Here is a 22,321-nt window from a genome sequence, read left to right as displayed (position 1 = left end):
CTGAAGTTTTTCCACTTCAGCAACCTGAAAGTGCCATCAGATTTGACACAACAGAATCCCATCACCCTCCTTGAGCAATAATACCTTTCCTAAATGGCAACCATTTGTCGGTATAATCTTCTAATAACTGCATCTACCTTCTTTAGCTTTCTCCTTTCTCCACACCACTTACTGGCTCATAGCTTCATAGGTACTTACATGGTAATTGATCTGTAAAGCTCTTAAGAAGTTTAGCTTTTAATTCCCATGGTAGTTGTAGCCCTTGTACTTTACACACAAATAACCCAGAGGTGAGCAGAACAAGGATATGTTTAGTTTGTTCCTTGCTGACCGTAATTATGAGGGACATAGGTGGTAGACTAGTGTAAATTTGCAGTTTCCCTTCCACTTGTCCAAATTATGTCTGAATAGAGTAAGAGAAATACTTAGCTTTATGTGCAGTGATAGTTCTATAGTATAGGTATTCTCTGTAATACACACCTATCCCTCCAATATCTTGGATTTTTTGTTGCAAAAAAAGAGTTTGAGATCCCTGAATGGATGTTCACACTACCATTAGACTTGCGAATGTACCACAGGTGTGACAAGATAGGGTCTGTTGAGACTCCATACACAAAGCAAAAGTTACCTTTTAGCTGCCAGTGTAATATACCAAGAAGAGGGACAAGGCTTTGAGATGGTTTGCACATTTTTTGTGATTTAGGCCTTTGATATTTTTAGTGAGAAAATGTTGCAATCACTGCAGATACAAGTGTTTGCACAGGTACATAACAAATGGGGCATTATATGCAATGATCAGCTAGATGAGAGGCGAGTCCAGTGCAATGATTATATCCCCAAACTTGGAATCCATACCTTTAGATGTAAGTTGTACAATGGAAAAAGGATTTCCTTACACTAGACAATACATGCTAATCGAAGGACAATTCATTGTCGACATAAGTTCCCAGATCCTTGACTAAGGTAATAGTTTTCAAGGGTGTGCTGCCAATGTGATAGTTACAACAGAAACCATGCTTGCTTAAGGATACAATTATAAATTTCTTGTTTTTTAGTTTTAGTCCATGGGTTGACACCAGCTGTTTGTTTGGAAAAGGTCATCTTAAAAGGATTTTGGTGATCTTTGGAGAGTTTATGATGGCATCAAGTTTATAGTCATCTGCAAACTTGGTCAGCTATAAACTCTTACCATTTGCTTTGACCTCCCAAGAAGGAAATGTCGAAGAGGAGTGACCTACAGACTGAATTCTTGGGTACAGTAGTGACAGGTCTTTGGGAGAAGGTAAACCTGCCCACCCGAAGTTCTTGAGTTCTGCTTGTGAAACAATCTGATATCCAGCAAGCTGCACAGGGATTTACATTAGCTTGGAGAGTTTATCTATGATACCAGAGTGTGAGATGGTGTTGAATGTCGTTGCGAGGTCTAAATATACTATGTGCACTGATTTGCCCTCATTCATTGCTTTAGTAACCTGCTCAAAGTCGACCAGCTTTAGGAAACAGAATCTGAACTGGAATGGGTTGAAAGTTTGGAGGTTATCTTTGCCCTTATTTATTAATTCTATACCAATCCTTTCCATAGACTTACAGATGAGGTTGGTCAGGCTTATGGATTTATAATTACCAGGGTTCATTGTTGCCCACCACTGATGCAAGGGGATGACTGTTGCTGTCCTCCATTCGTCCAGCACAAAGCCTGTTTGAAGGCTGACAATGAATAACCTGATTAGAGAGTCTGACAAGTGATGTATCATGGCTGACCAGTAGGCAGTACAGTATATTACCTGGTCCCATGGAAATAGTAGTAGTAGTGTTCTTGGCCTTGGACAGCACTTAGAGGACTTGTTCTTGGAAGATTCAGTGGTGTGGGGGCTGTAGATGCTGATACATGATCTGACAATACATGAAGGGGGGGGGGGGTGAAGTAAAGCTGTCCAATAGTAGACTGGCTACGTTTACAGAGTTCAACTATATGATATCCTTCACTATTAGCTCTGCAGAGTACTGGACATTGAAGGCTTTGTGGTTATCCTTCTTGTGGGTGGCTATTTCTACTTCATATCTGGTTCTTGTTGATTTGATCGGGGCCTGGAATTCCTTGTTAAGTTTAGCAAGTGTGTAATTGGTATCTTGATATTTAAATGTATTTTAATGTGCAATTAATTTTTGTCTTTTATGATAGAACTTGTTTATATTAGGGTTCCACCACAGAGGTTTATTTTTAAATTTGGCATTCTATCTATTTCTGAGGGAGAAAGCTGCATCTATGCAGTCACTTTTACGTGCAAAGAATGTGGTGGTAAAGGATTCTGCATAAGCAATGGGGTTGTCAAGATGGAAGGGGCTTTGAATTTAGCCACTTCTCTCAGTTTTACTAGATTAGCCCTGGCATAATCTCTCAAGACAGAGGTACTGACAGATGCTGCTGGCTTCAGTCTTAAGGTGAATGTGACCGATTTGTGCTCCAATTTCTCCAGGAAGTTAACAATTCTGGGGAGCAAAAGTGTCCCACATTGGCAAGGGCAAAGCTCAAGACTTTATCAACCCTGGTTCGGGTGTACACTAACTGGTCCAGAGAATTTGTTCTGCATCCACTCTCTGTCCTTAATTCCTCCACTCTACTTTTTCTTTTGCACATACTGTAGGTTTTTAACTGAGCACACTGCTACTGTCATTAATAATCTATTTGCTACTATATATTTGCTAATGCTAATACTGAATTTAATTGCATTTGTATTTTATTCTTAGTTTTGCATTTTTGTTTTAGTGGAACAGATTATTGTTTTATTTCTGTTACGTGTCCAGTCTGAAACTGAAATTGGCCTATCATGAGTAGGACTCTAATCTTGTTTACAAATTCAAATAAAAATACAACAAAAGAGCACCCAATCTTTGTCAGATAACAGATTTGACTCACTACGAATGAGAGCCTGCAGCTCAAAGATCTTGTGAGATGATGAGGATAAAAAGTTAAGTTCAATACCACCAAACGTGCAGGTTCAATTGAGGAACAGATAAAGTTATTGATTAAGAAATGCAGATCTATTTGAGAGGAGAGTGCCTCAAAGTAAGGGGCAGAAATACAGAACTCCTTTAAGGAACTGCTTCATTAGTTTGTCCTGAGCCACAGTCTTGTGTTCCACAGAAAAAGCTGACAAATGCACCCTAACCATGGAATAATGGAGACACAACTCAAAGGTGTCTGATACAAGGCAGGACTATCTGAACCATCTGAGGACTGACTATATGTTGGTACCGAATAATGATATTCCCAAATGGAGAACTATTTCTATTTGGCAGAGTATGTATGAAAGGGGGAAGTCTTCGCTGCAGTTTCAGTTACCTCTAACACCATACCTGGCAGGACTTATAGGATCACAAGGTTTAATGCAAAGTCATGTAATTGCAATAACAATGTAGACTGGTGTGGCTAAAACCTGAAGGGTTTCCTGTATCACTGAGGACTTGAAAGAATGAAACTGCACCTTTTCTGCCACCAAACATGACAAGGATAAGTTCTGGTCTTCTCTGAATTTGGTTATGTGGTGTGAAATCAAAGCAAATTGCAGGAAGATTTGCCATGAGATGGAGGAATTATTACAAGCTTCCCTTTATCCTGATGTACCATGCAGAAGGGGGAAACAACAATGTTCCAGGTAGAAAACAGATCAGTCTCCAGAGTACCCCATTAATTTAATTGTTAATTTAAATTTGTTAACCGGGTACAGCACTGATCACCAATGACGACTTTCAGTTTCAGCCTCAGATCATCTGGACTAGTTGTGGCTTCAGAAACCACAGTTCCAGTAAAGGTCTGAAAAGTGGCTCAGTAAGTCTATCAACATGTTCATGCCACCTGGGATGTGAACTACTAGGACAGTAATGCCTCTGGGTATGGTTTCCTGACAGACATGCCCTACCACTATGGACAGAGAATATGATGTCATGCCCCCACTCACATATTAAGGTAACGCATGATAAGCTGGTTGTTGGACTGAGTTAAGACAGACTTCAAAACCAGCCATTGCTTGACATATTGCTTGATGTGGCTGAGATCCAAAACTGGTCTGAGGTCCCCAGTCCGCTTTCGAACTAAAAAGAACCTGGAATAGACTCCAGATTCTAACTGGTTTACAGGAACTGGCTGAATGACTCTTGTTTAGCAACATTAAACACTTCTGTTGCTTTGGAATCCAACTGATAAGGTGACAAATTGGGAATCTTCAATCATTTCTTTAGGGAAGACAAAAAGGGTATGGTATAGCATCTGGTGATTATCCTTGGCACCCAGGAATCAGATGTTATGGTTTGCCATGCTAGAGGGTGTAAGGTTGAGTATACCCAAATTGCTTCCAGAGTGCAGCAATCTGGCAATCATTCAAGGAAGCTAGTAAGGTTTCTCAGTGATGGGGCCATGGAAACCTTGATTCTGCAGTCTGCTTCTGCCTCTCTGGTGACATCCATTTAAATTTCTTCTACCTCTGCCATGGGGAAGTCTATCCCGAGGAGTGTCATGGTGAAAACCCTGTGATTTCTTTTTAAACCACATTGTTTCCTTTTCCTTTAATTCCTGGAAAAGGATCTTGGCACAGAAATCCATGGCAGACAAAGTCTCATCATCTTGTTCAATCCTGGTACGAGTTTCATATACCTTAGGTCCAGAGTGGAACTGTCATACGGGCATTTATAAAGGATGTCTTGAAGCTTTCTGAAAAATCGCACAGCCTCAGCCAGTCATGGTGATGCTTGGTAACACTTGTGCCGGTTGCTTTTGATGTGCCATCAGCTGCATTTGACAGAGAGATGTAGACTGTAGGGTAGACATTTGGCTGTCCACAGTTTTTTGGGCATCCAATGGTAAGCTACCTGAAACAGACTTGGAAACCACCTTGATCAAGTCCCTTTGGAAATGTGTTAAATGTGCCATGTAATTCAGTGTTCAAAGCACAAGTCCATTTCCCTAGTCTGTCCAATGCCCTGGACTCTCTGTTAAGAGAATAGACAGAGGAACTTTTCCTCTGATAGTTTCTTCTTTGTGCTGCTGCCACCACCATGGCATCTACTGGAGGATCTTTGCACCAATGTTCCCTATTCTTCAGGGCTATTAAGATTCTGTCTTTTTTTTAAGGAATGGACTCAGCCACATCAGGTTCCTTCCAAACCTTCTGAGCAATTAGGTCTACTAGGAATCAGGAGGTGGAACCACCCAGGACACCGATGGGCCAGACCCAAAAGCTTTAAGGAACACAGAGTCATCAGAAGAGGGAGCTTTGGTGGACCATTAAGAGATACACACACACACACCACACTTCATCAACTCTAGTATGTCCCCAAAGGTTATGTTCTCAGGGTGGGTTCTTTCTCCTTTTAAGTGCATGCCTTCAATGATAGATTTAGGACAGCAGTCTATGTGTTTCTGTTTGCGAGTCTTCGTTCAGGGAATACATCTGAGGAGCTCTGACAGAGACACGTGCGAATCAGGAGAGCTTGAACAGTGAGCTGCCTTGAAGTTAGTTGGGTCTGTCTGTCCCTGTCATCTCTAATGAGGATCCATCGGAAGTCGGAATGAATCTGAACTCTGTGCACGCACCTGTCTTCTTGGACCAGCCAAGGCCCTTTCTACAGCCACAACAGCCAACTCAGCTATGAAGAAAAACTTCCCCCATCAGCCAACTCAGGAGGTTTCCCAACTCCAGTAGAGGTCTGTTCCAAGGAGGATCTTGGAACTGAGCTGTCAAGCACCAAGGGGGAGGAATGGCTCTGAAAACTTCAGAGTCAATTCCAGTGTTGCACCTCTGATCAGTCTCAAGGGCTCTCAGGTCCAATGAAGGCAAGCCTGAAGGGTTTGGACCCACAAGAGTGGCTCTGAGAAGGGAATACATGTACTGGAACAAGATGGGAAGGGGAAGAAGGACCCATTCTTCGCCCTCCTCTGGGGGGATGGTGCTGGGAGGAACCCCAGCTATATCTTTGTCAAAGAATTTTCTTATCATCTGGTCAATGTCCATCTCATTAACATGTCTGGTGGACCAACCAGACTTCAACAAAGAAACTACAGATGCAGGTCTTGGAAGGTAGTAGCTTATGCTGAAGCATTGGTGAATGTAATGTGGGGTTAATTGGCTCCGGGTAAAAAGTAGGATTTTGGTGAGGATCCAGGTTGCAGATGAACTGGACTGCTTCAATAACTTAGGTGCCACACCCAGGAGACTAGATGGATCCAGGACCTTTTTCTAGACTTCTCTGCCTTTTTCTCTTCCTATTGTTCCTCATCTGCTGATTTTTCTCTGTACTTTTCCTTGGATCTGTTTTTCTCCTTCTCCTTTCTCTTCTCAGTAAAGGAGATACAGATCACTGTCAGGTTTCATAGGACACCGTGGTAGACCTTGTCTGAGGGGAAAGCATACCCTTGAGAATCAATTTTTCTTTCCTGCCTTGCAGGGTTCTGGATCTGAAGGCAGCATGGATACTGTAGCTATCTTGAAGATGAGAACCACCTAAATAACAGACACAAAAGGAATGGGATTTTTGGGGAGGGATTTTGTGTCCACAAGCTGAACACTTTTAGAACCCAGAAGGGTTCTCAGATATCAGAAAAACACATTACAAGAAAACTAACAAACCAGTACTTACACTAACAAACTGAAGTTATTATAAACTCTTTTCAAACTATTTATAGGGATAAAAAACTTGTAGATTAATAGCATAAAAAACAGTACTTACCCTAAGCAAGACTATAATCTAAATAGCTATAGCCATGAGTACATAAGAAGAGGCTGAAAGTTTAGCAACACTACTAGAAGTTTCTATAAGGTAACACTTTTATGCAAGCTATACATTTTCAAAAACTACCTATACTAACCAAAAAAATTAAGCTAATCCAAACTCTAAGTAACAATACTATAAGGGAAGGGAGGAGCAGAAATATTAAAGTTAATAAAAATGACAAAAATCAGCAAATATTCAGACAGCTACAAAACCAAGTCAAAAAACAAGTTAGAGATCAGACTCATACTTGCCTACAAAATAGCCATAAAAGCAACCATAAAAATCATGGTTCTCCATAGCCTCTCTCATCAACCCAGGTAAACAAAAGGATCCCAGTCCATACATAGACATTCCCCTTCTTCAAACAGCTACTTACTTCAATACATACGTCACAGAATGCATAGCCAACTTAACCTCAAACTCACCTAACACACCCCCTTCCACACAGCTAAACTCCCCTACCTTAGACCTTAACACAGCCCCATCACAAAACTCACCTAACTGCAACCTGTCTGATACACATACAGACAACTCCACCCACTTTACCTTTTAATCAGTTTCTATTATCCTCATAAAAAAAGCTTTTACATTAACTAAAATCTTGTTCCTTCTCAGCAGACAACCTTACCCTGGAATATATATATATATATATATATATATATATATATATATATATATATATGTGTCTCCCAGATATGCAACAAAATCTAGAAGATTTAGGATTTTTGCACGAAAAAGTTTACATCAATATTTTTATACACCAAGTAGACGCCAGAGAATTTTTCCTCAGGCAGGAAGCAAATGCTGGAGGTGTGAAGGGGAAGAAAGAGGTAATTGGCAACATATTATCTAGAAGTGTGGAGAGTTGGCAGACTTTTAAGGATTCCCTGTGGGATGCCCTGTCGGAGATACTGCGTGGGCAGATATAGCAATAGATATGAAGTATGTTTGTTATGTTAATATAGTTTGATTACTTTTATATGAATGTAAACTTGCCTATGTCACAAGTGCTAATTCAATAAACTCATTTGAAAAGAAAAAAATTACATAAAATTTTTCAAGTCCTACCTTCTCATATACCTCATGCCTACAACAAAACATTTTTCTGTAAGTATTGTTCCCACAATTCCCATTTTCTATGTAATTTGTTCCTACTCTTTTCTAACGATCCCATTTCCAGTTATTTTATCTCTATTACAATATTCACTCCTTCAAGTATAGTTGGTTTATATTTTGATTTCCATTTTATAGTAATTGCTTTTTTGGCAGCAAACAGAATTAAAATTAACAAGGCCTTCAATTCAGATCCTGTACCCTAGCTCATAAAAAATTATATATATATATATATATATATATATATATATATATATATATTTTTTTTTTTTCATTAGTTACACTCATTTGCTTACCCAGTATTCCTGACAGAGTCTGCCAACTGATTACACCTGAAAAAATATGCTCCCCAGTTAACCCTTTCTTCCCTATTACACCTCCAACATCTTCAACATTTGCAATCTACCTGTGGAAAAATTCTTTGGAGACTGCTTGGAGTATAAAAGAACCTATGCAAACACTTCCAACTACTTTGTTGCATAGTTGGGAGCCATACACATGTCCTTCCTTTGTTTCTTTGTGAGTTGCTTACATAATTTTGTGTCCCAATCTTTTCTGACCTCCTCCAATTGAGTCTTACAGTTATCATGCAATATTTTATCAACATCTGCTTAAAACACCGTTGTCATATCTCATCCAATGGCATGTATCAAATAGAACCCTAAGATTTATTTATTATTTTATTTGTTTAGTGGGTAGTGTCCGACTGGGCAAGTAGCCTGATTTCAGCAGAGACCCGGGGAGAAAAGCTCCAGTACCAAGATACATAGAAGTAAATATTAAAAATAATGACAAACGTTAAACAATAAGAACAGGAGTAAGAATATAATAACATACAATAAATTAAATAATATAGCACAAATATGCAAACATACTGATACAGAGGAAAACAAGTATCAAAAAATTAGAACATTAGTCCATAGGTTCTTGAAACATGATTCTTAGTTTCTTGGTTGACTGAGTATAAAAACTGTTCTTTTGAATTGTCAAAAATGTATTTATATCCTTGTTGTGGAGCTTTTCTCTCTGGGCCTCCACTGAATATGGGCAGTTCCAAGATGGACTTTCCTGGTAAACAAAAGCAAATAAAGTTTAAGACCTCATAAAGGGGAAAGATTTCTCTTAAGATGTCCCAAAAGCAAAGTGCCTTTAAGAATATCTCCTGAGCTACTACAGGAGTCCCACTATGCAGGAAAACTGATAGCACTGAAACACATAGTATCATGTTTGATACTCCAAACCTGTGGAAATCAAAAAGCACACACAACTTAGAATCTAGAGTGCCAAACAAAATGAAGGATGCAAATATCTTGCACGAGTCCAAGCTGAACATTTTTTTTTCTGTTAATAATTGTAGTTAGAATAGTTGCAATTACGTAATTATGTGTTTAAATAATACTTGTATACAGTGATGGGTTGGTTCTTATGGGTTTTTTTTTTTGAAGGTTAGTTGAGGCACTAGCACTAAGTGGTATTCAAGTTTTGATTTTTCTTTTGGATTTTAGACATTTAATTTATTTTTTCTTTATATTTTGTTTTTATATTTTGTTGATATGATTTTTTTATTTTCTACTAGTTGTCATTACTCAACTGTACTGCTGTCTGCCAGCAACAAAGAAAAATATCTGTTCTTGATAGTTGATATCATCAAAATCAGGGACAGAATGCATCCATGCACCATTAATAAACTTAAAAGAATGCTGTTAGCACCTTCAAGGAAGAAAGCCACTGCTTTTTAAATTTCAGTCCACTAATGACAAAGGTATAATAACAACGTTTATATTAAGTAACTGAGTTTTCCTTGCTCATTCTGTTAAGCTACTATTTTATTTTTATTTTATATAGTGCTGCTTATGCTTGCCTCCAAAAAAAAAAAAAAAAAAAAACCCCACCAATACCATACACCATAATAACTACTGTAATTTGCTTCTAATTGATCTTTTTACCCTGTGTATTACTCTTCTACAGATGAATAGTGATTCTTCATTTGTTTCTTAATTTATCCCACAACCACACCTCAAAAACCGTTTATATATGCATGCACAACAGAGATGGCACCTAAGGTGTTGCACTGCTGAATTTTGGTTTTTTTTTTTTAAATTTGTGTGGTGTGGATGCCCAAAAGAACAGCTGTTTAAAGCATTTTTTTCCTTGCCACTCAAGTGCTAAAAATGATTTTACAATTACCCAGCATAACCTGCTTGAAATGGTGCCCCTTTTTGTGTGTGTGTTCCTCTACTTTTCTACTTTTAGTAATATGTGTAGTACATATGTCATCTTCCCCTCAGTCACTGTTATATAAAGTCACAACTGCGGAGTACTTCCTTTACATCACCACATTTCAGCCAGCATATCACCATATGTAACTTGTGGTCTCTCTCTCCACATTCACATTCTGCTGCTGTTTTTTTCACACCCAATTTACTCCCGTTTTGTTCCTTACTGCTTTCTTTGCTACACCTTTTTATCTACATAACTTGGAATATCATTTTTCTAGGCTATTACAGCATGTATATATTTTAGCACAATTGTGACCTTTTTCTCTTTTCCAGTAACATATCTATCCTCCCTACTGCTACTCCACCCTACCTTTTGTATTCCTACCACTAACTGTGCTAATTTCCACACTATTAATACATTTTCCAGTCAGTGTGGCAGTTGAGTTTCTCTTCTCCAATCAGATACTTACCAAAAATGAGAATGAAGGCAGCAAGTAATGCAGCAGGTAAAGAAGCAGTCAGCTCTAATACAATGAGGTAGGCAAAAGGCACTAAGCAGGATCCCAGGAATGCACAAAACTGTAAAAGACCAAAACAGAAGGCAGAGTTAAATAGCTGTGGAGGAAACAGCAAAGTTTAACTGTACAAAATGTAAAATTCCCAACAGGTGAATTGCATTCCCACTGGCTTATTATCCTGGTGGAAGCCATGACCCAAAAATCTCTAATAATAATAATCACTGGCATACAATGAATACACCAAAATTAATTTAGTCCTTTCTCTTATTTCACTAAGCTATTCAGCAGTCTGCATCAGGTACTGAATCCCCCCCACAACCAGCTTGAGAAAGGGAAAACATTTCTCTATAATTATCTTTACTTTACATTTTTGTTCTGTGCCACAGTCTTCATAGTTTGAAATTTCAAGTCTGCATAATGAAACTAATAATATACGGTGCTGTATGGAAAAGATGTCAACATGTAGGATGCTACAAGTAATAAAATCAGGTTAAAAAGGCTGCCTCTGTGGCACAAAGGGAAACAATCCTGAATGTGACCAGGCAACCTGGATTAGATTTCTAGACTTGGTCTCTTGAGGTACAAGCTGGAACAGAGCAGTATTTCGCAAACTCACCTTCCGGGAAGGGAGATTTCCTTCTCAATGTACCGCTTCAGAGGACTCTGGTTACAAGAAAATCTGACACAATGAAGTGTAAGACTGCAAACAAAGTTCTGCATGAACATCATGCACAATGGGGACGGGGCTGGACTGTGGGTAGGACGTATAACAAAAAGCCTCCCACTAGAGGGGTAAAAATGGCATCATACTGAGCAGTCCTGATCTCCTCTGTGCCCACTTCATAAGTCTTCCAAAAGCAGGTCCATGTATGAAGATCCCATGCCTGAGTAGCCCCAATCTGAAGGGTGCAAGCTAGACAAGTGTCAGAGTTGATTATGGACAATCAAAGAATGGCTTTGAGACAGAGCAGATAACAGGCAGTTATGGTGGGTATCAAAAAGAAAAAAAATGTACAACATTCATTTAAATAGGCTGCCTCATCATGAAATGCTCTAATTATTCAATCCTCTATAAAATTAGTGTGCCCTAAATTCCACACAAAGTATGTGTGTAGGAAGGTGGTACTATAAGTGACTTTGAAACATCACAAAAGTTACTAAGCTTAGCCTTACACTTTGTGTCCTTGAGTGTCAACTCTATTCTCTGTGAAGCTTGGCAAAAATTTTACCAATGGACTAATGCACATTTTCTTAAATGTATACAAGATCAGATAACACCCTTCTTATATTCTTGCACAAGACATGAACAATATTAAATTTCCTGCAGTACCTTTCAGCAGAAAAGTACTAATCAAAGGTGCAGCCAGATGCGGTAAATATGTTTGTAGACAGGCTTGCTTTCTGTTTGAACACACTTCTAAATCTAAATACCTTTTCACAGACATAATCCTCCCATTCTGAAGTACTAAAGGAAACACAGGCCACTGGATAGTGTTTATATGTAATAAAACTAATTAAATATGCATATAATTTATTAGATTATCATTTTATTATGCACAATGATTGGAAATGTTCTCTTTCCAGCAAGAAAGAGAGTGTAGTTAAAAAAGTACACACACATTCTACATGGGGCTAACACAAAACTGGAAATTCCAGCTATTCTTGTTTTTAAGCAATTCATCTGCTATGACACTATTTGTACCAATGTATGTCGGAGCTTCTGTTAGGTCTAGTCCATCTTGTCTTTTACTATGCCCATTTTATCCTGGAAGTGTCCCTTAATATCATCAATCTTCCTAAACACATATCTTGTCTTTCCCATTCTAATGTCTTCTTTCTTGGCACTGCTCATTTAAATATGCCTCCTTATCTCTTGCTGTTCTCTGAAACGCTGCATTCAGTTTGACACATTTCCCTTATCTCCATTGCCTTTTGTTATTCATTCCTCAACCACATAAAGCCTCTACAGACAGCCATTTCATCTTCTTAATCTTTTTATTTGAAACTTTTCTGTTGCCACATCTTTGACAATATCCCAAACTTCTGCCCATAGTTCTTCAGGCACTCTGTCCACCAGGTCTAATCTCTTTAATCTGTTTTTCACCTCTAATACATATTCATCTGCAGTATTACTGAGCTCATATCTCACTGGCATGGATTTCTTGTTTTCTTAAATTTAATTCTAAACTTTGTAATAAGAAGCTAACTGTGTAAGCCACGTTCAGCTCCAGGTCTTTCTTTGCTGAATGTATAGAACTCTTTTACCTCTGACTGCAAAGTACCTAGTCAGTCTGACTAAAGTATCTAGTCAGTCTGATTTCAATACTAACCATCTAGTGAGGTGCAAGTGTAAAGCCAGCTTTTAGGCTGTTGGAAAAAAAAAGTGTTTGCTATGACCAGTGAAATACTTTGGCAGACAGTTCTACCAGCCCCATAGCCTACCTTAGGCATAGGCCAACTAGGCTGCCGTCTAGGGCGCCGATCTAGCAGGGGCACTTTTCCAGTATTTATTTAATGTAGGTAGACCAGGATGGGGGCACAGGTTAGTGTGGTGGGGGGGCACCATGGAGCCCTTTTGCCTAGGGCACCAGTTGACCTAAGGCCGGTCCTACTATGTCCTGCTTCATTAAATAATCCAAGACCAAACCTGCCCATTATTCCAAATGTGCTTTGACTATGAACTTTAGTATTACAATCGTCTATAATGAATGTACTATCTTTTTTTGATATTACTTCCAGAAGGTGCTGCAGATCCTCAAAACTGGTCATCTTCCTCATCTTCAGCAAATGTAGCTGGAGCAAAAACTTGTATCACTGTAATGTTGAATGGATTACCCTGAAGTCCAAATGTGATTATTCTAACATGTTCTGAGTTGTAACCTATCAACGATTTTGACACCATTTTGTGAAAGTGCTTACATTTTTCTTGTGTTTTATTCAGTACTCTTTAGAATAAAATGACTTCTTATTCAAGCAGTTTTTGCAGTGCTGTTGTTTTGCCACACACCTCTTTGCTGGATTTTATCTGTATTTACTTGGGTGTGTCAGGCATTAATCCAGTTTCACCGGTGAGTTGTTTTTCTGTTTGGCACCATTTTGTTAACTATGATGACTACTCCACTTCTTCTGCAAGATTCCTATCCACAGTGGAACATCTGATGTAAAATGGACCCATTCCAGTCTAGTCTATTTTAGTTCACTAATTCACAAAGAATTTATTCTTGACATCTCAGCCTTAAGCATAGCAAATTTACCTTGGTTCACAGTTCTTACATTCCAAATTTCAGTGGTGTATAATTCTTTGCAGTACTGGACTTTCACCTCTGAGCACCTCAGCAGACATACTTCTTTTCAGCTTTAAAACACTTGCAATACTACCACTAGAACTACTCGTATTTGTCCTCAGCTGTTCTCCAGTAGTATGTTGGTCACCTTCTGAGGTAAAGCTTTCATTTTCTGGTGTCATTTCAACATGTCTTTGGTTGCTTTTGTCGAAAGAGTTTCCTTTGTAAAAAAAATACTGGAATGTCTTGCAATCATTACCTTCTCCACTGGATCATATTTTATATGATCTCTCTGCCATAACTTACTCATCATTGGTGGCTCTACACGGTATAGCTCATGGCTTCACTGAGCTACAAGAGACCCTAACCATGGCAAGGTAATGGCCCAGGCAGTCAATACTTAAAGATCATATGCATCTTGACAAAACTAAACATAGCACCTTCATTCAGTTTCTACTGTTTTGATAAGCTTTCCAGTGGCTAGTACCAACTCTAATCCTATTTTAATATAAAAATGGCACTACTGCAGATGGGGCATAACCCTTCTGGAACTATGGTTGTGGTGGGTGCTCCCTCATGATGTGCTTTCTGGGGTAGAAGCTTTCCAATTTTGGCTTCAGAATGCTATTACCATAATATAAATTATTATATCAAAACTTTTGCTGTTGACAGCTGTTCATGTTAACATATCCATTTATCCTTACAAACTACATGTTTTGTTAACATAGGGGATGGGCACATTTTTTTTTTTGGGGGGGGGGGAGTCCTGAGCCCAAGGAGTTATGGGACTGCAATACAGCAAAGGTAAAGTAACAGAATTGACACCTTGGATGAAAGTAATATTGAATAAATTCAGCATCATGGCTTTGTGTAGTCTTTAAATAGTAGCTATATCCGAGTGACCATTCAAATTTATGTCCTACCACGTGTTTGGGTTACAAAAAAATGCCTGCACTCCTGACCTCATGTTATCACTATGCTAGGTATGATGACAAAGGTCACTGCAGGTGTTCATCCATCTCACTGGTCTTAAAGAAAAGTTTCCTAACAGAAATAAAAAATTTTAGCAGCATCTGACATTTCAAGCAGTAGAACTACTGCTCAGCAACGGTGAGAACACACTGGGACATTATAGAGTTAAGTGAATCTGTTGTACATGATCTTTAAGGAAATAAACCCAGACTGTTTACTGGAAAGCCTGACAGTGGCCATATACATCAAAGATAGAGCTCACTAGAGAAAATACTGATGCTGGGAAAGATCAAAAGCAGAAAAAGAAGAAGGGGACGGCAGATGCCAAGGTGGACAGACAGTATTACTGAAGCAATGAATATGAATTTACAAGAGCTAAAAGAAAAAGGTTTTGACAGCTAGGCCTGGTGCACTGAAGTCCTCAAGGTCATAAAGAATTTGGTTCAACTAAATGACAAAATAACAATGCTAGAGCACTGGCCACTGTCTAACTGAAAAAAAAAAAATGAAACATTTAACTAACAGACAGAGACCATGAAATGGATGCTGCCTTAAATGTACACAGACAACATACGTATCTTGCTGGATGATATGTAATGGGTCCATCAATAAATGGCAACCCCCCCCCCCCCAAAAAAAATGGAAAAGTCTCTAGATTAACAGCACAGTGCATTTCCATGTCAGTGTTCCTCATGGTCTCCTCATTTAGGCTTGAAGGCCACAAACTGACAATCACCCTACCTTGTCTTAAGCCCACATCGACCCCCTCAAAATGACATGAGGCTTCAAAATCATACAGGAATGGGTTTTAGAAGAAATGTCCAAAAAGAAATAAAAGAATCCGAAAACAACTTTCTGAAGCATTAAGAAACAAAACTGTGGAATAAATGGAGACCATCTCATACAGGAGGCCAAAAAGAATGGCAGGAGAGGTTTGGCAAAGATTCCAACATCATTTGGATTTGACAAATGGAAAGTTGTATATTTGATCACTGAAAAATTCTGCAATTATGTGCCATGTGAAGAAAGTACATGATTACTAGCAATGACTCAGAGACGGTTAACTGAGGAAGCAGTAACTAAAAGGAAAAGAAATATAAAATATACCAAATCAGTTATCGAACTCTAGGGACTTTGGACATTATTTATCAAAGAAAACTGCATGCCCATTTACTCATGGAAAATCGTCTTCAGTAAGACAGGTTCAGATCGTTAAATAATGAAAATTTGATAAAAAGACAGTGCTTCATATTGAGATTGTATGGCATGACCACTAGATGGCAGACATGCCAAACACCACCCAAGTACTCAAACATTTTTATACCTGGGTGTAGCAGGCATTGATTGGGACTGCACCATGGAGGCCAGAAGGCTGCACGCGGTTCCACTGTCACAATTAAGCCATCACTGCATTAAAGACTAAGCTGGTAGACCAGAAGATCATGTCCACAGTAAACAGATCTATATGGCTGGTATCCAGGAAAGAGTGGAGAAAATGCAAATCTTCTGTCAAAACTCTACAGGCAGAGTATACTTGGTTACCTTGTTGAGAAAATGGTAATTAAAAGGTCTTATCATATCTATAGCTCTCCTCTACAGAGCAGTTCCAAACAGCAAAGATAAGAGTTAGTGTGCTTTGCCATTGATTCTTTCAAAGAAAGGGTGTCTGGTTTCCTCTGGAAAATAGTGAAGTTGCAAAATAAAAGAATGCCCCATTCTTCTGTCAAACTCTTATTTTTTCCTGAAGCAATTTTAGCTCTGCAAATGCTTCTGCGTTAACTGAAAAGTGCTACTCTTGTCATCTCCCTTCCACTATAGTGCACATTTTATTTATTCAAGCCCACTAGACATAAATACCTCCTTTCACAGACAACCAAGAAGTGTGTTTGTGAGGAATACAACATCCTAGAATATATGAAAGTAAGCATTTGTAATGAGATAAGGTAGTCATCATCTACCAGACAAATGATGGAAAAAAAAAAAGTTATGAACTTACCATAATGTTCCATGTGTGTTGTCATTCTCAACCTTTATTCTCACTGATGGGATGGATCCAGTCCTTCGGATCCATCTCGGCCATTTCAAAAGCTCGAGGTCTTCAGCAAAGCTTGTGGGCATCCTTCCTTACATCTTGTTTGTCCCCAATACTCCTACAGAGATAGTTTTTTAATACACACACACACACACACACACACACACACACACACACACACACACACACACACACACACACAGCATATCATTTCTGAGGCTATATAACCCTGTAGCATCCAATTTGTACTACTTGGCCTTCCAGGAATATAGGCAGGGGCATGGAGGGTGGGTTGTGAGAATAAAAGTAGAGATGGACAACACACATGGAACATTATGGTAAGTATATAAATTCTTTATGTGATGTTGTCAATCTCGCCTTTATTCTCACTATTGGGACCGGGTTCCAAGCAACCTGACGCTTGGTGGTTCATGGGAGAATATTCCTCAGAACCATAGAGCCAAAAGAGGCTCTACTCCTAGAGGCCAAATCCGCTTTATAATGAGTAATACAAGTATGAGGTTTTGCCCATGTTGCTGCAGCACAGATATTACCCAAGGGTAACCTAGCTTGAAAGGCTGCAGATGCGGCTACCAACTAGGGGAATGAGCTTTAATGGAATTAGAAAGAGCTCTATTCTTAAAATTATAAATGTAGGATATACATAGTGTAAGTCATTTGGATGAGGTAACTTTGGTGACTGGTTGACCTTTTCTAATATCAGAATAAGAAATTAAGAGCTGATCTGATTTTCTAAATTCTGAAGTTCTACGTAAGAAGAAACATAACTGTTTGTGAACATCCAGAAGATGCAGTGAATATACTCCTTTAGTTTGGAAGTTTGAGAAGAAAACTGGTTGGTCAATAGATTGATTGAGGTTACTTTCCAACACCACCTTGGGTAGAAAGAATATTTTGGTGAGTAAAGAAATTCTGTCCTTATGAAAAACTAGGTATGGTAGCTTAGCAAACAAAGTTTGTAATTCAGAAATTTGCCTAGCTGAAGTAATAACTACTAAAAAGAGCATTTTCCAGGAGAGATATTTCAAATCACATGTAGCAGATGGTTCAAAAGGAAGACAGACAATGCTTGAGAAAACGAAATTCAGATCCCAGGGCAGTGATCGGTTCCTGTACGTAGGTTTTATCATTGTAGTTCCTTTTAAGAATGCCTTACAAAGTCTGTGTGACATGATACTAGAAACATTTTCTTCTATATGGAAATTTGAAATTGCTGCCAACTGGACTCTAATAGTGGCTGCAGCAGCTCCTTCATTATAAAGTTTTGCTAAAAATTCTGGAATAGAATGTATGGGTGCAGAAAAGAGATCTATTTGATTATTGATGGCCCATGTAACAAATCTCTCTCTACAGTTTTCGTGTAGATGTTTTATGGGAAGATAACAAAATATGTTTGACTGGAGGGGAAAGCAGAGGAATACACGAACAAAACGGAACTAAACCAGCATATTTTTTATTTTTTACTTTTCTTCCCAGAGGGGGCGATATTGTAGCTAAATTGTTGGAATTAGAAACTAGGATGATTTTAAAATTTAAAACTTTAAAGCCTTTTGGTATGAATCAGGAATTAGCTATGTAATAATAAACATATTAATATAAAATAATTAAAACATGAATTTCATATAGTTAGATTCATTCATTTATTTCAGTTATGTAAGTTAATTTCGTATATTTATTAGAAATCACTGTGGTCACTTTAAATAATGAACTGCTATTTAATTGATAAATTAATTGAATAATAGCTGTACTGTTGTATATATACTGTTTCATTTTTTGAAATGAAATGTGATCCATGAAGGCAAATTGCCGAGGTACCAGGTCGTAAAATAAAAAATATGCTGGTTTAGTTCCGTTTTGTTCGTTTATCTATTAGTTTTTTTCACTTTTCATGTGTATTTGGATTAGGAAAGCAGAGGAAACCTGGCAATCAGGGGAACTGGAGCAGCCAAGCTGTTAATTTGAGATTGTCCAGGTTGGGATGAACCATTCCTGATGGGTGAGTCAGAAGGTCCAGAGTAGGGTCCAGAATCCATGGTTCATCCTGAAGATGAGGCTGAAGAAAGGGGAACCAGACTTGATGAGGCCTATAGGAGGCAATCAGGATTACTGTCGTCTCCAACAAACTTGCTTTCTGCAAAAACTTGGGAATTAAAAGGATTGGAGGAAAGGCATAAAGAAGTCCCGGAGGCCAATTATAAAGAAGTGCATCCCTTGGTGACTCCCCCTAGGAGGGATAAGAGGCAAAGTAGTTGTTGCATTTGGCATTGGTGGGCAATGCAAAGAGATCGCAGCAAGGCTGGCCCCATTTCTGGAAGATCTCTTCATAACTTTCTGATTGAGGGACCACTCATGTAGCCACAGTATGGCTTTGCTCAATTTGTCTGCAATCACACTGGATTTCCTCAGGATGTACATTGCTATCAGAAAGCAGTTGGAAGCTGTTGCTCACTGCCAGACCCTCAGAGCTTCGCAACAAAGGGGATAAGATCTGGTTCCCCCATGTTTATGTACCAGACTACAGACATGCTGTCCGTCTGGACTGCTATCATTCCTAGAGGGAGACTGTCTTGAAATGCTTGCAAAGCTAAACACACCACCCTCATCTCCAGGATGTTTATGTGCAAATGCGCCTTGTGTTCCTGCCAGATGCCTTGAACTCTCTTACCTAGATAAAGCCCCCCACCCTATCTGGGAAGCATCAGTGGTCACTGTGGCCTGGGGTTGAGGGGGGACGAAGTGACAGCTCTGAGATACTAAGGGAAAGTGAATCCACCATTAGATATCCTTTTTGCAGGAATTGGTTATCATGATTGTGTGCAACATTGGAAGTTTTAGGATTGACCATTGTGCAGAAAGTAGCCATTGAAGTATTCTCATATGAAGACGAGCTAGGAGAATGAAAACAATTGATACAACCATTTTCTCCAGTACCTGGAGAACCAATTTTGCAGAAGCTTGCTTCTTCCTGAGTAACAATTTTACATAATGCCAGACACAGTCTACTCTTTCTTGTGGGAGTCTTGCTATCAATGTAGTTGTGTTTATCTCTGCTCCTATGAAGACTAAGTTTTGAAATGGCTCTAGAGCTGATTTTTCCTAGTTTATGGTAATACCTAGGAACAGAGTTGAAGGGTATTGTCCCTGGCTTGTAGAAGGTGCCTGGTTGGGGGTGGTTATAAGCCAGTCGGCAAGATACGGAAAAACCCGGAATCCTCGATATCTCAGGTGAGCTGCCATTACTGCCATGCATTTGGTGAACTCTCTGGGGGCTGTAGTGAGACCAAAAGGCAGTTTGAAACTGGAAGTGACTGGCTCCTATCTGGAAGCGCAAGTACCTTCTGGATTGCTTTTCTGTTCGAATGTGGTCATATGCATCCTGAAGGTCTATAGAGCACATTCAATTGTATTTTTCCAGGAATGAAGTATCGACTGCAGTGTTACTATCCAGAACGTGGTCTTTTTCACAGACTTGTTCAAATTGCTGAGGTCCAAACTTGGTGTACAGTTCCCTGTTTTTTCTGAACTAAAAAGAATGTTGAGCAATTTCTGGATCCTCCCTGGTCTGTGGGGACTTCTTGGATGACTTTTAGCAACCTTTGGATTTCTAATGTTGCTTGTTTCTTTTGACTGGGTGGAACATCTGGAACTGACTTATTTATGGGAGTGGGGAAGGAGAAGAGAATGACTTATCCTCTGGATATTACGGCCTACACCCATTTGTCGTTTGTTATCTTTTGCCAGGTTTCGTGGTGCAGGGACAATCAACCCCTGACTGCATCCAGAGGTGAGCAATCGGGCACTCCTTCAAGAGAGCTGGAAGGGTCTTAGCAAAGAAAGATTCACTGGAGTCCTGATTCTGAGAGCCTCCCCTGCCACGAGGCAGCATCTTCCATAATTGTTACTCTCTCTGCCTCTAGGGGAACTTTCACCTTGTGTGTCCTGGAAAGACCTTTATGACTTTTTGAACCATATTTCCCCACTACATCTCTGACCTTTAGGGATGGGTGTGGTAGGTGTGGAAAAATGCACTCCAATAGCAGATAAGGTCTTGCCTTCCTGTTTACACCTGGTAAGAGTCTCTTTAACGTTAGGCCCAAAAAGAGAAGAGCCATCAAAAGGGGCATTAATGAAGAAAGACTTGAAAGGTTCCACGAAATCACAAAGGCACATCCAAGCCTGCCTCCTGAAAGAAATGCCTGAACCCACTGCTCTACTTATACCATCTGCTGCATACAGTACTAGCCTCATGGATGAGTTCACAACTGAACTGAGGGTTGTAAGGTGAGCATTGGCTATCTGCCTCCGCGTCAGCTACAGCTCCTTGAAGGGAGTCTGACAGTTCCTTTAACAGGTCCCTCTGTAACCTTGTGAAGTGGTTAAGGTAGTTTAGTGACCATAAGGCAAAAGTCGCTGATGAAAAGATGTGCTTCCAATACCCATCCATGGTACTGGAATACTTATTCGGAGGATGGATGGTTGAACTAGTCTTTAATAACTTCTTCTTGGTGGTCGCCATCACGACCAGGGCATCAACTGCTACACCTTTCATTAAGAATGTCTTGTCCTTTGGGTATTTCTTTGGCCTCCTAGGAGCAGGTTCTATGGAGTCTGGGGTCTCCCAAGCCTGCTGAGAGATTAATTCAATAAGCTCACTGGAAGTAGGGGTTACCCAAGAGGTTTAAGGGCGAGACCCAAAGGCCTTCAGGTAAACCAACTCCTCGGCCGAAGGGGTTGCGGACTGCCAGTCACCTCTCTGCTTTAAAATTTTCAGGATGTCTCCAAGGGAGACATCTTTAGGAGGAGACCATGGGGATCCCTCTGCTTCGAGGTCGGTATCAGATGTGATAGACTCCTCTGGGGAGTCAAGATGCTTTCTCTTGCAGGTCCTCTTACAAGGGACCTCCTCAGTGGGATATTCTGGGGAGGATTTGTAAGAGGAGTGAGCCTCCTGTTGGACATCCTGAGGCCTGGGGTCTCTGTGGTCCTGTGGAGAGGTATGTGAGAAGCCAAAGACACCTTTGCAGAACTGGGAGGAAGATCTGAGGGGGACTGTGTCTTAGACTTGGAAGTGGTCATAATCCTCCTCATGACTTCAAAGGCAGTCTGCCCCCACTCTGAAGAACAACCCGGATCAGACAAAATGGTTGTCGGTGCAAAAGAATCTCCAGTGCAGAAGACAGAAGCTCCAAAGCAGAGGTATGAGCTGAACTCACCCGTGCCGAGGCCCCCAGAGGCAGGGGCAGATCCAGTGAGATCTGAACCAGCTCCGCAGACCTGACCAGACAGTGTCAGCTCCCAGAGGTTTCCTGCACCGATTGGGCAGAAACACTCGGGGCAGATACTGGATCTGAGGAACCCCTGGGTTCCAGATCCAATACAGATACAAACTGGATG

At 39.8% G+C, this 22,321-nt stretch overlaps 1 protein-coding gene across 2 annotated transcripts in view; it reads right to left on the bottom strand.

The window, feature by feature from the left end:
- POMT2 (protein O-mannosyltransferase 2) overlaps positions 1 to 22,321 on the bottom strand; it is a 1,453,485-nt gene that overhangs the window by 1,338,836 nt on the left and 92,328 nt on the right. For both annotated transcript variants that reach the window (XM_044073901.1, XM_044073900.1), the window contains exon 4: positions 10,571 to 10,679. In XM_044073901.1, the coding sequence (XP_043929836.1) occupies positions 10,571 to 10,679 (109 nt within the window). The remainder of the gene's footprint in view (positions 1 to 10,570; positions 10,680 to 22,321) is intronic.

The sequence above is a fragment of the Protopterus annectens genome, chromosome 6.part0 (assembly GCF_019279795.1).
Source record: "Protopterus annectens isolate FY-2018-M chromosome 6.part0, PAN1.0, whole genome shotgun sequence".
NCBI lineage: Eukaryota > Metazoa > Chordata > Ceratodontiformes > Protopteridae > Protopterus > Protopterus annectens.
Note: the sequence above shows the minus strand (reverse complement) of the source record. Positions and strands in the feature narration are given on the sequence as shown.